At 40.2% G+C, this 13,848-nt stretch overlaps 1 protein-coding gene across 7 annotated transcripts in view; it reads left to right on the top strand.

The window, feature by feature from the left end:
- Positions 1–13,848, top strand: part of ANKS1B (ankyrin repeat and sterile alpha motif domain containing 1B) — a 321,126-nt gene that overhangs the window by 130,295 nt on the left and 176,983 nt on the right. For all 7 annotated transcript variants that reach the window (XM_053406679.1, XM_053406677.1, XM_053406676.1 and 4 more), the window contains 2 exons: positions 3,728–4,296; positions 5,670–5,742. In XM_053406679.1, the coding sequence (XP_053262654.1) occupies positions 3,728–4,296; positions 5,670–5,742 (642 nt within the window). The remainder of the gene's footprint in view (positions 1–3,727; positions 4,297–5,669; positions 5,743–13,848) is intronic.

Raw genomic sequence — 13,848 nt, 5'->3', positions numbered from 1 at the left:
ATATAATTGATTCACTGCATGTTAAGGCATTTTTCTACAAACATTTACTCATCCAATGAATATATTCATGTTTTGAAATACACATATTTATTCTATAGGTGTGAATAATTCAGTTAACATCACATTGACAATTACAAAAATTGCAATTTTATTATTTTTAGTATATTGTTCAATTCTGCCATGTATGGATCATAACTGGAAGTAGGGGTTTTAGACTGATGCAGCGTGTACACTGTGGAAAAACTGAATGCAAAAGAAACATATGCTTGAGGGGGAAATGTGGGCACATCCATGGGAAGGGTAGGGCTGTTTCAGCATATAAATTAGCCTTGATTTGCAATTTACTGTGTTGTAAACCATTTTGTTTTCATATGTGATATTTGCAAAAGAGTAATTCAGGGATGTGAGGAAAAAGCAAAACCAAAGTGGTTGCTTTTTGACTGTTAGAATGTATCATTGAACACACACACACACACACACACACACACACACACACACACAGAATGTGGAATATGTATTCACAATCAGAAACTTCTTCACTGCTATAACTCCAAAGAGGAAGAGAGTCAGTTAGTAGACAGGGTCTGAAAACAGCAATAATATTAGAAATGCTTTAGAAGTGAAATGATGTGTATGGGTTTTCATTACAGAATTATATAAAGAAATGAAATTGGGCAGGAGCTCAAACATATTATCTTGGCCTTACCCCCCTCCTTCCACCCTGTTGAAAAACATGTCTTCCCTGAGGGGTTTATTCAAATTCAGTGCTTAAATATATTAACAGTTTACCCTGAATCAGAACCAAGGTGAAGCTGATTCAAAATGCCATCAGATATACTAAAACGGAATATTTAAAAGAAGAGTTCTTTAACTCTTATCGTATAATTTAAAAAACCAAAACCCTTAAGCTAAAACAGCTTTGTATTTTTAGATACTTACAAATAACAAAGTTCCAGTATGCCTAGATGGTTTCAAATTTTCTACATAAATACAAATTGCACATCCTTATTCTGGGAAATGCATTTAGAATCAATATCAAATCAATAGAATAACAGCAACTAATCCCGTGGCAACTATTCTTTTGCCTGCTGGCCCTTCTTCTGATTCAGTGCTGTATGTCTGAGAGGTTGTGTGTCCATTTCTTTGACATGTCTATGCTTGGGGTGAAAGCAGATTGGTAGACCATAGGCAGAGAAAATGTTTGGCAAACCAGTAAGGTGCGCTGCCAAAGCGGGATGGGGCACTTCAGACTTGAGGGCGAGGTACAGCCCTCCTAAGTGCTCTACCTGCTGCTTGGGACTTGCCCACACCACACACCCTGTGCCATGGTCCTTTACTGGCCATGCTTTTCACCCTCCTTGAGTTTTTTGTCTGGCTGGAATGTGCTCTTGAATTCTCCTTGCCCAGTTTTGCCTCCACTGGCATGTGACTCCCTCAGAGGTTGTCCGGAAGGGAAGGTTTCCCACCTCTTGCCTAAAGTTTTGGGATGTGGGAAGCAAGATTGAAATCCTATCCAGCCAAGAAGCTTCCCATCCTCACCTAGTATAAGAAGCATTTTGAATTGTGTTGGGCAATCCTCTTTCTCTTAGGTCACCTTTCCTTATGGGGACTGTGACGGGCAGCAAAGCCAGACCAGAGTCTGGGGACGCAGTACCTCAGAAACTCCACTAGAGTGCTGGAGCCTCTCTCTGATTGGCTACCAAGATGGGAGCCAGAAGTGGGTGGAGCAGCACTCTGGCAGAGAGAATAAAAGGAGCAGTTTCTGAGGGAGAGAGTTAGATAGGGACAGACAGTACTTTTTCAGGGGGTACTCAAGGGTACGCAGACCCGCACCTCTTTTGCTGTTGTGAAAAAGTGTGGCATTTACTTCATGATGAGTACAGACACTTATTTTTCTAGGGGGGAAAGCACTGGAGACAGAGAGAAGGCTTGATTTGAGATGGGAGATAGGCATTCGGATAGGGTTTGTCTGAGGGAGAACTGGTTCTGATTTGAGTTAGGAAAACCAGGTTGAGTGTCTGGGGAAGGAATACAGACAGGAGTTAACTGGAGGGCTGAGTAGAGCCAGGAGAGGTAGAACCTGGGTCTCATTCTAGCCAGGAGGGGAGAGTACTTCTGGATAAAGAAGTCTCCCAAACCAGTAACAAGGGCTGAGGTGATCCCCTGGGTCTGTTAAACTGATTAGAATACCTCAGGAGTGGGATTGCTAAAAAAAAAAAGTGGGTAACTGATGAAAAGTGCCCCTTTGCTTGTGAACCAAACTACAGTGGTACCTCGGGTTAAGAACTTAATTTGTTCTGGAGGTCTGTTCTTAACCTGAAACTGTTCTTAACCTGAGGTACCACTTTAACTAATGGGGCCTCCCGCTGCCGCCGTGCAATTTCTGTTCTCATCCTGAAGCCAAGTTCTTAACCTGAGGTACTATTTCTGGGTTAGCGGCGTCTGTAACCTGAAGCATCTGTAACCCGAAGCACCACTGTAATAAACACTGACCTAAGTGTAAGGACCTAGGAAACAGTAACAGAAACTGAAGTGTAACAACTGATTTTGAGCAAAGGGAGTTTAAGAGAAGCTGTGCCTGTACTACTGTGTTTAAGCCTGTGACACCCTTATGTTTAGTTTTAGTAGTAACTTCTACCTGACCCAACTTTGTTTCACCAACTTCCTTTTTTTTTGTAAAAAAAGCTTTCCTTGTTTGATTAACTGCTGCCTGAGACTCCCTGAACCACAGTTTCCCTTAAACAAGGCCCTTATCCAGGTAGCCTGTGGTAAATTGTAGACATTCATTAAATTGGTAACGTGAGGTAGGTCCACTATATTTAATTGGGGACAGTTAGCAGGGTAAATCCGCTACAGGGACCAATTTCAGAGGGATGTCTGTGTTAATCTGTTAGATTTCTGTAGCACCAGAAAGACCAGCACATGTATTGCAGCACAAGCATTTGTAGACCAGGATCCACTAAAATATTTTGGTGTGGAGTGAGGGAGGACATTGTAAATAAAGTCATTGACTTCACCCCTTGTATTTCATGGACTATATTTCATGGTATTTCCACAGGACTCAGCTATACAGCTGCAAATAAAACGTTTTAAGTGTGTTTTAAGTGCAGTGTGACACGAGATGGCGATAGTGAGCCTGATGGAAAATTCAATGTGTTTTCAAAAACACTTCAAAAAAACATTTTCAGAACGGTTTTTATATGTGTGTGGATTCCACCTATTTGTCCAGCTGCTGACTATTTGTTTTCTCTGTACCAATGTGTATAGTTAAAGATCTGCCAATGAGGCTGATAATTCTTCATATGATGAAGTGGGTTCTAGTTCCCAAAATTATGCAACAATAAAATTGTTCAAAGTCTTCAAAGTGTTATAAGACTTTGTTTTGTGTCCTCTTCATTAGGTTTTTTTAAAATAAAGCTAAAAACACTTCATGAGCTGCTAAAGAAAGGTAACTAAGTCAGTGCCTATAGAAATGTAGCAAAGCAAGTAAATAAATATTTCCCCTTCTCTTCTATTGTGCCAAGGTATATTTACAATTAGTCCTAGTCAGTATAGTCAAGGAAACGATATGCAAATACATTTTTCTTTGGCAAGTGGCATCAGGTATTTTTAAATGTACACAATAAACATCATGCTAAAATTACTATTTTGTTGAAGGAGAGGTTTGTTTTCATTTTGAAGAATATTTGATAAAAATAATAATTGAAATAAACATTTTATATTGCAGGAACTCAACAAACCTCCATTGAAAGTGAGCAACTTGAAGCACACTCTGCTGAACAGTTTGCTGGCCTACTTCATGGATCATCACCTGCTTGTGACCCACCTGAAAACCCACTTCAGCTATATAGAACAGGGAGCCCAGCTGATGAATTCTACCACAAAAATTCAATCCAAAGTATTTTGAATTCAGCACAGCTGCAACAAGAAAACAGCACCGATATTTCAGTTAAAAAGAAAAAGCCACCCATTTTAAGCAGAACTATATTTCCTTCTAAAGGTAATCTAGGAGAAACTAACACACTGGCTGGCATGACAAGAACTGGGGATCAGTGGGTTGTTAATGCTGCAGGGTTTGTGGAACGTGCTTGCACACTTGGGAGGATACGATCTTTGCCAAAGACTCTCCTTGACATGCATTTATCCAAATATGTTTCAAAATCAGACTCTAATCTGATTTCCTACCCATCTAATGAGCAAAAAGCAAGAAGAAATTGGAATGAATCTACAGTAGATCCGGAAAGCTCTAGAAGAAATTCTGAAAGAACACCATCCTTTACTTCAGAATGGGAAGAAGTAAGCCTCTGATTTTTTATACCATACATACATACATACATACATACATGAAAGATAAGTAGAATGTGATGGAGAGCCCTGAATCAAAATTCAGAGAGATGAATGTCAATAGCATTGAGGACCTTGAGTGCAAAAAATATGTCTAAAATGTAGGATAAATAAATAATATAACTCCCAAAGCTGTGATGGTTGGGGCTGAAGGGAGTTGTAGTCCAAAACACCTGGAAGGCATGAGGCTGGTGAAGACTGGATTAGATAATACTCATTGAGTTGGACAAATAATCTGCCCTATTATAAGGCAGACATGTTCCTGTGCACTGTAAGATCTCTGAGCACAGTGGAACTTTTGGTATTTGTATGTGTGTTTCAATTTGTAGCCCTCCAGGTCACTTGAGAAGACCTGTTGAACATTTGGAGATTAAAACACACACACACATTCTAAATCAATTGGTGAACCTTGAGTTGTAAGTGTTTTTTTAAAAAAATTGGTAGAAAAATTGATAGCCGTGCTGCATATATACAATCCTTTGCACAAGATCAAAAGTGTGCTTGGTTTTTTGATGAAAACAAAAAAATGTACTATATCTAATGAAAAAATTCTCAGGGAATATATATTGTGATAGCCCCAGAGCAGTTAGATATCTGGCACAAATTTCAGAGGTTTTTGTTGCAGTGCCATAAGCTTAATGGAGGTTATTATCTCCACAGAGAATTCAGTCACCTAGATGTAATCTGTGGCCTTTGGTTGCAAACCAATTAATGGTTCTGTAAACTGCAGTTTCCAAACCCAAGGGAATCTCTTGTTAATTCAACCAGTCTCCCTATAACAAGGGACAACAGAAGAAGTGTATAATGAAAAATTGACAAGCACTATGGGTATGTGGAACAAAGCTAATTGAAGAAATTACCACCAGCCCTTTAGTGTAAAAGCACATATACCTTATGCTTGGTAATTGAATGAAAAGGGATGGGTCCTGTTGAAATATGGACATGTCTGCATCTATTTTTTATGGACAGTCTTTGACTAGAGTCCCTCACCAAACCTTAGGTTTTCAATTTTTAAAAAAATCGTAGCTCCATTTCTCTTTTTTGCTGTGTGCTATGATACCAAACATTTTAAGATACTGAGTTAGGTGATCTTCACCCGACATTAAGTAGGGTGGCCCCCATGCTGTTGGAACTGCATAGACTGAGCTTCTCTGATAATTTTTGAAACTACTGAGATTGGAGAGGGGTCAGTCACATGTTTTTGTGTACTGTTCTCAAGTCTCTTATTGCCCCTTAAATAATACAAGCAATTTTTGTTTCTTTACTTGTAAATGTATCATGAGGCATAATCATAGCATTTAATACTCCCCCCTTTTTTCTTTCAGATTGATAAAATAATGAGTTCCATAGATGCTGGTATTACTACTGGACTAGAAGTGATTAATGATGGTATTGCAAGTAAGAAATAAATACTTTTTCTTTTAATATGATAACCTTAATCACTACTGTGATAGCTAGGAAAATGGTAAAATATAGCCATGTTTTGTGATTGTATCATATTTTAGTAGCACTAGCCAGGGTTAAATTGCATTCAGCATTTTTGATGCAGTACAGCAGTTTTGGGGCACTTTTCACCCTTTAATCAGTACTAAAAATAAAAACACATCCTGCTATTTGACTTTGAATAACCATGATGTTCAAAGCATATGCTTAAATTCAGTGCCTCTCTTTATCATTTTTAATTCATTTGTGGACAGATATGTCAATAGGATACTATTAGCAATGTCACATTGCTCATCTATTTCTGTGCTGGGAAAAGCAAGTGTCATTGTCAAAAATTGTAACTAAAGAGAGCTGTATCTAAGCCAGAAATGTTTTCCTATTGACTACTGAAAAAGATCAGTGTGATTGATATAAATTATGATTGATAGAATGGTTTGAGTAAGTGAAACACAGAGGAGATGAACAGGAGAAATTGTGGCAGGAAATGTTGGTATATATTAACTGATTTGAGTATGGATTGAATTTGCTGATGAGATATGGATGGGTAATATAACTGGTATTTATTTCCTTTTTCCTTTTTAACTTTTCTAAAGAAAAAAAAATACTGACCATGCTAGTGGTCATATCTGCCAGTGTGGCAAACTAAAGCTGTGGTGCAGACATGACTTAAATGCTTGTTATTTTCCACATATGACTGCGTCATGTGTTTCCAGTTGCTTATTTTTAACCACCAGCATTAGCATTAGGTGCTCTGGTTACAAAGGGACACTGGGGCCAGGTTACTAACCAGCCCTCATCATTACATGCCGGTATTGCTCTGCTATCCGTGTGATAAGTGTATACCTGTGCAGATGTAAAGCCTACACACATGGATTCCAGGCCTGTCTGTTTAGAATTCCCCTATGCAGACATCCATGCTCAATTTGCAGGGTCAAGGAGCTGCATACCTTAGAACTTTTTTAAATGCAATCTGAAGGCAAAACAATATGAGAATGGTTGCCATGCAACCTCCTTTGGGGGTGGCAGTCCAAAGCAGGGACTCTATCACTGAAAAGGGTGCCTCCCTGTAATCATTTACTATACTTGTCTGCTGAGGATGTAAAATTATGGGCAGGCACATATCAGCAGCGTTGCTAGCCGCTCAGGCGCCTGGAGCGTCACATGCACCCTTGGTTTGGGGGCAGGGCAAGTTGGGGCAGGGCACGCTGCACCGGGCCTCATCACACCCCCCCTCAGCTGTAGGGTGGCTGAGGGAGAGGTGGCAGGTGGATGCAAGCCACAAGCTGCCATTTTGGGCAGTGTGAAGCCTGCAGGTGCCCGAGCTACCATGCCACTCCCAAGAAAGATGTGTGGCTCGGGCACGCTGCAGGCCCTGCAGTAAGTGCTGCCCCCCGTGGTGTGGCACCCAGTGTCCCGCCCCTGCCCCCTAGCTATGCCTTTGTTCTTGATTGATTCCAGCAATATAGTTTGTTGTTCTGTTAGGCATTCATTTTGGGTTAATTGCTTCTCTAAATTAACCTGACAGTTAAAAATGCCACAGACTTATATAGCCCATAGCCATTTTGTCACCCCCCTCAGTGATGACACCTGGGTCGGACCGTACCCACCGCACCCCCCTTCCTATGCCACTGGCACATATGGAGATGGGCCATCCTTGCCTCAGATATGTTCAGCTTCTCCATAGAAATCTCATGGACCTAGTGTCATCCTTTATATTTCATAGCTTTTTGGTCACACTGCTTACATTTTTTCTGTCTCCAAACACACTAACCAACGATAACTTTTTGTATATCTGCAAGTGAGTTCTAGTCCATGAAAGCTTATACCACACGAGTAGTCTCTAGACTGCTATGATATTCTCGAATGTTCTTGGAAAGAAAGTAGTTAGTTGCAATATTGTTTGAGAAACAGTAGATTGCTCAGTAGCATATTGCTCGATTTTTTTACTGTAAAGGTATATGGCACGGCCATGTTTTCCCTCTCAAACTGAGATCTCTTGAAATCAGAATACACATTTTAGAACAGGAAACAGTAAATGTATTTTTCTGAACACTAACTCTGTCAAACTGCACCAATTGTCTTTTGTATGATCAGTAATAGAGCACTCATAAAGTGATGATTGAGAAAGAAGAAACTAGTGTAAGTATGTATTTAGCCTTTACTGCGAGTTCTTTAAACTCCCTTTTTCCTACATTCTGTGATATTGGTTTCAAGAGGTATATGTTAGTAGCTCCTCAGTATAGTTGAGAGTGTAGTTACTACCTGTAATCTTAGTGTAACAGTCAAAGTTTCATCTCCTCCTGGATGAAAATAAGAGAGAAAAGAATAGAATAGAGTCCAAAAAACCCTTAATGTTTTTAAAGGAAGAAGCACTGCTATATTGGCCATTCTCTGTATTTGTTACCATATGGTTGTAACTTTGGCAAGCTTATTTTCCTTCAAAGCTGTTAATATCCTCCCTCTATAAGGGCAGAAATGAGATAAAATATAAGTATTTAATTAGAACAGAATTTTAATTGGAAATGTGTAGGCATTTTGATATAAACCATTTCCCCACAATTTTTTCTTATATATTTAGGAGAATATAGGTTGATATATAGGGTTAGTCATAAACAGAACCATTAAAATCAGTGGATTTCAGCCAACTTAATTGCTGTCTGCTGATCTTCACTAGCTACAGTAGTCTCATACATGTACTCTTCAATGAGAAGTTATCTTTATTAATCTAATATGTGACACTGGCTTTGATATTGACCGTATTTTAATATGGATGCATGTTATGCATGTTGCCAGTGGCTATGGGTGGTAAAGAATACAATCTCCAGATTTCTGCCAGAGTGATTCAAGACTCTGAGAGTTGCAGATACTTTATTTATATCACCATTAAACATTGTCTTTCTTAATGACAGCCATTAACAAATGCGGTTATTAAAATTGTGTGGGCTGAGCTTGAGAATAAATGACCACTCAGTCAGTAGTTATTGAGGACACCTACAGCATGATTCTATGTATGTTTACCTGAAAGTGAGTCCAGTTTTGTTCAGTGGAGTTTGCTGTCAGGCAAGTGTGCATAAATAGTATCATAGCCTTTGCCACACAATCCTTTTTCTGCATTGTAACAAGATTTTCTATACTTAATAAATTGCTCAGGCATAAACTTATTCATCTCTTATTATAATCTGAACTGTAAACAAAGAATAGGAACAATGTGTGTTCTGTGCCAAGGAATGCTAGAGAAAGGAGCAGGGAGATATTAGAAAATAAAGACAAAAATATTGCAAGTATTCAGCTCTTTTAAACTGTTTTTTCAGGTATATAAGCTATTCAAAATATTTAGGATCAGGAAACCTTTGCGATTTTGTTTAAGAAAGCAAATCTTAACATCTTGGTCTGATGGCATTATGCAATTATTTATTTAGAATACTTAAAATAGCTTTATAGCTTTATTCTCAAAATAAAACCGCACTCAAATATGATACAGGTTGTAATCCAAGGACTGCATTCTATTCTGGGCAACTTTTGGGGGCCACATGCCAGTGGTGGGTGAGGCTAGATGTAAAAGTGGGCAGAGTAATAAGCACATTTTTACCTTTGCACTGTAGGCGAGTTTCTACACACCCACTGTGTGTGCCAGATAAGCAGGCAAGAGGCATTATCAGAGTTCAACGACACATTCCAGTCAGGCAAAACACTCAGGGAGGGTGTGAAGCAGGGCAGTTGAGGGGTTTGGCCAGGAAAGGGAGTGTGGCCTGGGAACTCTTATCCTCCTTTCAGGATTTTCAAAGGTTGATGGATAAATGTGTTTTAGTGGTGAACTTGATATACAGTCATACCTCGAGTTGAATGTGCTTCAGGTTGAGCGCGTTCGAGTTGCGCTCTGTGGCAACCCGGAAGTAATGGAGCGCATTACTTCCGGGTTTCACTGCTCGCGCATGCGCAGATACTCAAAATGATGTCACACGCATGCACGGAAGCGGCAAAACACAATCCGCGCAGGCGCAGACACATCATCGCGTCTTGCGTTCCGTTCGGGATGCGAACGGGGTTCCGGAACGGATCATGTTCGCATCACAAGGTACCACTGTATTAGCACCCATGGGGGTTGATGGTCTAGACTCTAAAGCAGAGCCTTCCAAAGTGTGTGTCGCGACATGCTAGTGTATCAGCTGCAGTGTGTAGGTGTGGCGCACGAATGCTCCCCACGCTCTCTCCAGGGGTGGAAAGGGATTAGTTTAACCTCCAGTTTGCTAGTAAAACTGAATTACTGTGTCACAAAATTATGTAAAACTGAATTACTGTGTTGCGAAATTATGTAAAACTGAATTACTGTACTGTGTCGCGAAATGATGCATGTCTAAAAAGTGTGTCACCAACATGAAAAGTTTGGAAAGCTCTGCTCTAAAGTGATGATTCTGAATCCTCTTTGCAGTACTGGGAGTCTGTGTGCTGTGTTACACATTGAGAAGGGGAAATTAATTGTTCATCTGCTTCTCGGAAATATCATTGCAGATTTCTCATCCTTAGGCCTTAAATAGAAATCTTTTGAAGCACAGAAAATCTGAAGTGAGATTATTTCCTAGAGGCTGTATCTAAGCAATAATGTAAATGTGCACAGATAAGTTTGGAACTGTTGGCCTTGTTGCACACCACCCCAGTCTCTGAGCCATGTGAGATTCCAGGGGTTCATGTTTCCTTTGGAGTGAGGAACAGTGGAGACTGCAGTGTCTTCATGACATAATGATTATTTCCAGGTATTTACATCCTGAGCCTACAGTGCAGTGGTTCACAGCATTAACAACCCAAGAGGGTCTTGCTTCCCCCATAGCCTCAGCCTTGGATTCAAACAGAAATCAAACATCACTCTGTCTCTCTCAGTTGCCAGTTTGCTGTTTTTCTTCTAGTTTACATCACTCCACACTCTATTCTCAGCTTTGGATTTGTCCTTCTATCTGTGAGTTGGAGGAGAGGCCCCACCCATTTGTCATTTCACACAGAGCCCCTTCTCTTTGTTCATCACCTAGGCTATCACTTTAGCAGGAAACTAGCCTGGCTGTTCCAAGAATTAGAAGGGGGCCTAGGCATTAGAAGGGTCTTGGCATACACCCTATTCCCCCTACTCACAAACTCACAACACTATCCTTGTTCAGACCAGAAAAGCATTAGCATCTAATAAGTCAGCAAGGTCCCAGCAAGAAAACAAAAAAAGTAGTAATACATCTCTTCTCTGATTGTCCTCTCAGTACTATAGCCTAGTGAACTGCAGAGGATTTAGGGCAGACTTTCTATTAGTACTAGATTCTGACTGAACGTTTAGTGATGACATTAGAGAGAAAAGAATGCCAGACTACTGCAAGAAATGTTGAAGAGAAACTACAATTGAATTAGATTTCCAACATTCCTTGGGGGCTGACTTGGAAAAGAAACAAATCTGGTAAGTTGATTGTGTGAAGTAGACTGATGACGGGGGGCCTTAAGCTCAGAGACTCTGACAAGTTGCTGGGAGTCTGTAGACTGGAAGAGTCTTCTTGTAGCTGAAAGAAACACTGTCTTTGGAGGAGGAGAGGCAGGTGAGAGGATACAAGCACAAAGAGAACTAGGACTAATTTATGATGCTTTATACACTGTCTAAATTTATTTTGGTTGTAAGATTACTTGATTATTATTTCATGGTATCCTAATGGTGAGCTTATTGTCCAAGTGTGGATCCTTACATAGCTGCCCATCTACTACTGAGCCAGGTTCAAGTTTCTTGTTTAACTTTACAAAGCCCTGAATAACTTAGGTCCAGGGTCCCTCAGGGATCATCTGAACCCTTATATCCTAGCTTGATCACTGAGATCATCTGCAGGAGTGTTATTGGTCATTCTTCCAGTTGGTGAGGCTCTTTTGACAAACCCTCTCCTTCTACCAGAGGGGAGGAGTTGTGAGCGGAAGCCAGTTCCCACATTGGCAGGGGGGTGTATTCGGCCCCCTGCGTCAGTTATTCCGGCTGGCTTGGGGACGGGGTTTAGTCACATTTCAATGGCCGCGGCAGTGCTGTGCCCTCATTCTGCTTCCTGAATTCGTTGGAATTCATTGGAATATGTGTGGTGTGTTGGAGGGCAGGTTGTGGCCATCACCTACCCCTCCCCTTGTTGGGTATTCCGTTAAAGGAATCCGGCGGTCGTGGATCCTGTCCAATGCCCTGCTGATGGCTAGGGCCATGGCATGACCTCCGGTGACATCAGGGGAAGCTTCCAGTTGTATTTGCATCAACAAGCTCCTCCCACTGGTTGTTAAGCCTCAAATGACTCCCCGCTGTGTAGGGTGGAGTCATGTATAGATTGTTTGATCCAGTGCCTAAGCCAATACCACTCACATGCTGTAACCAATAAAGTTGTGGCCTTCTTTAGCCCATTAACCTAAAATACTTGTGTCCTTGTGTCTTATTTATATCTAAGTGGGTGGCGGGTCCTTGACTCACAACAAAAAGAAACTGAGCACATAGAAACAATTGAACATGTTTTTCTCCACTGCCAGTATTACACAAACATATGTGCTAGGTTTAACCTGCCAATAATACACAAATTTCCAGGACACACAGGGCAACTATGTATCTCCTTACTGCCAATGGAGATTTAGCAGGCATCTTCTGTGCCAACTTTTAAATGCCTGCTGAAAACTTTTTTATTTCACCAGGTCTATGCAGGCAATTGATAAAGCATCTTTCCACTATGGTTAATTGAGGTCTGTTTTTAACTTTTTAAATATAGTTTTTATTGTATGGTTTTAGGGTTTTTTCTGCTGTAAATGGCTTTGGGTTTTTTATGGTGTAGCAGTATATAAATATTTTTTTTAAAGGTCCCATCCATGCACAAGAGGGAGAAAAAAAGTGTTGATGGTTGGAATCCTGAACAGAAGCACCATTTTATTTTTATATGTAGTGGGGGTTCAGGATTGCTCGCACTCTCCTCCCTGGCATGTTTTCCTAATCTTGCCTAATGTACGTGAATTGGGTGTCACATTTGATTAGAAGTTTGTGTACAAGAGTCTAACTGATATAAACCTGATGTCTATGTAATCCTTTTCAAATATGGGGGAGGGGGGACTGACCACACAGATTGTGTCTACATGCAGTCCCCTACTCCAACATGACTTCAAATAGTTGTCAGTCTGGCATGCCAGCAAGTGGGCAAACATGGTCCTATGGCCTACTTCATCACCATTAATTCACAGTTGGGGAATATCTTTATTAGGACCAACCAAAATGTCACAAAAGAATACCTAAATAATTCTACAGAATTCTAAATCAGGCAACAAGTTGCACAAAGCAGGAGATTGGGGACGGGGGAGTTTTTATAAAGGACGGGGAGAGGAAGACTGGATTTGTACTGTATATACTTGAGTCTAATGCGCAATTGAATCCAATGCACACCTTAATTTTTGTAATGTAATTTGGCAAAAAAAGATGAGCATTAGATTCAAGTAAATACCGTATTTACATTCCGTCTGAAGAAGGAGATTGCAAACTCAAGTAATCTCTTGTATTTGCAGGTATCAGATTACGTGTAGAATTCTGGGATGAAGAATCAATGGCCTAGTTTTTGAAAACATCAAATCTTTCTATTATTCAGCTCTTTTTCAGGTCTTAAGCAAAACACCAAGCTTCCTGCTTAAGCAGAAAGCAGATGCACAGCAAAACATGGCAGTCTTTATATCATCAAAGCCTGAGAAAAATCTTGTGTGGTATAATAAGTAAAAGAGTTGATTCAAGCCAACTTGTGGAGTATTGCCTAGTGATAGGAGGAAATGTGATTCTCAATATGGAAAATCCCTTTCCAGCTTGTAAAAAAATAATTATCCTTGTGTTGCAGATACCACCCTGAATGGCTAGATACAGTATTCTCCAAGGTACATAAAAAAGGCAGTTGTGTTGGTCTGTAAGGAAAAATCCTAGAAGTCCGTAGCTGGACAATACTTATATCAAGTAAAATATCGCAAAATAGTGTGCAGGCTTTCAAGTTCTTTAGAATAATTAATTGGGCAAGATGTCTTATACAAAGCAGGAGTTGTAGGTGGAAT

Source organism: Podarcis raffonei, chromosome 10, assembly GCF_027172205.1.
Source record: "Podarcis raffonei isolate rPodRaf1 chromosome 10, rPodRaf1.pri, whole genome shotgun sequence".
In the NCBI taxonomy this organism is placed as follows: Eukaryota; Metazoa; Chordata; class Lepidosauria; order Squamata; family Lacertidae; genus Podarcis; species Podarcis raffonei.
Note: the sequence above shows the minus strand (reverse complement) of the source record. Positions and strands in the feature narration are given on the sequence as shown.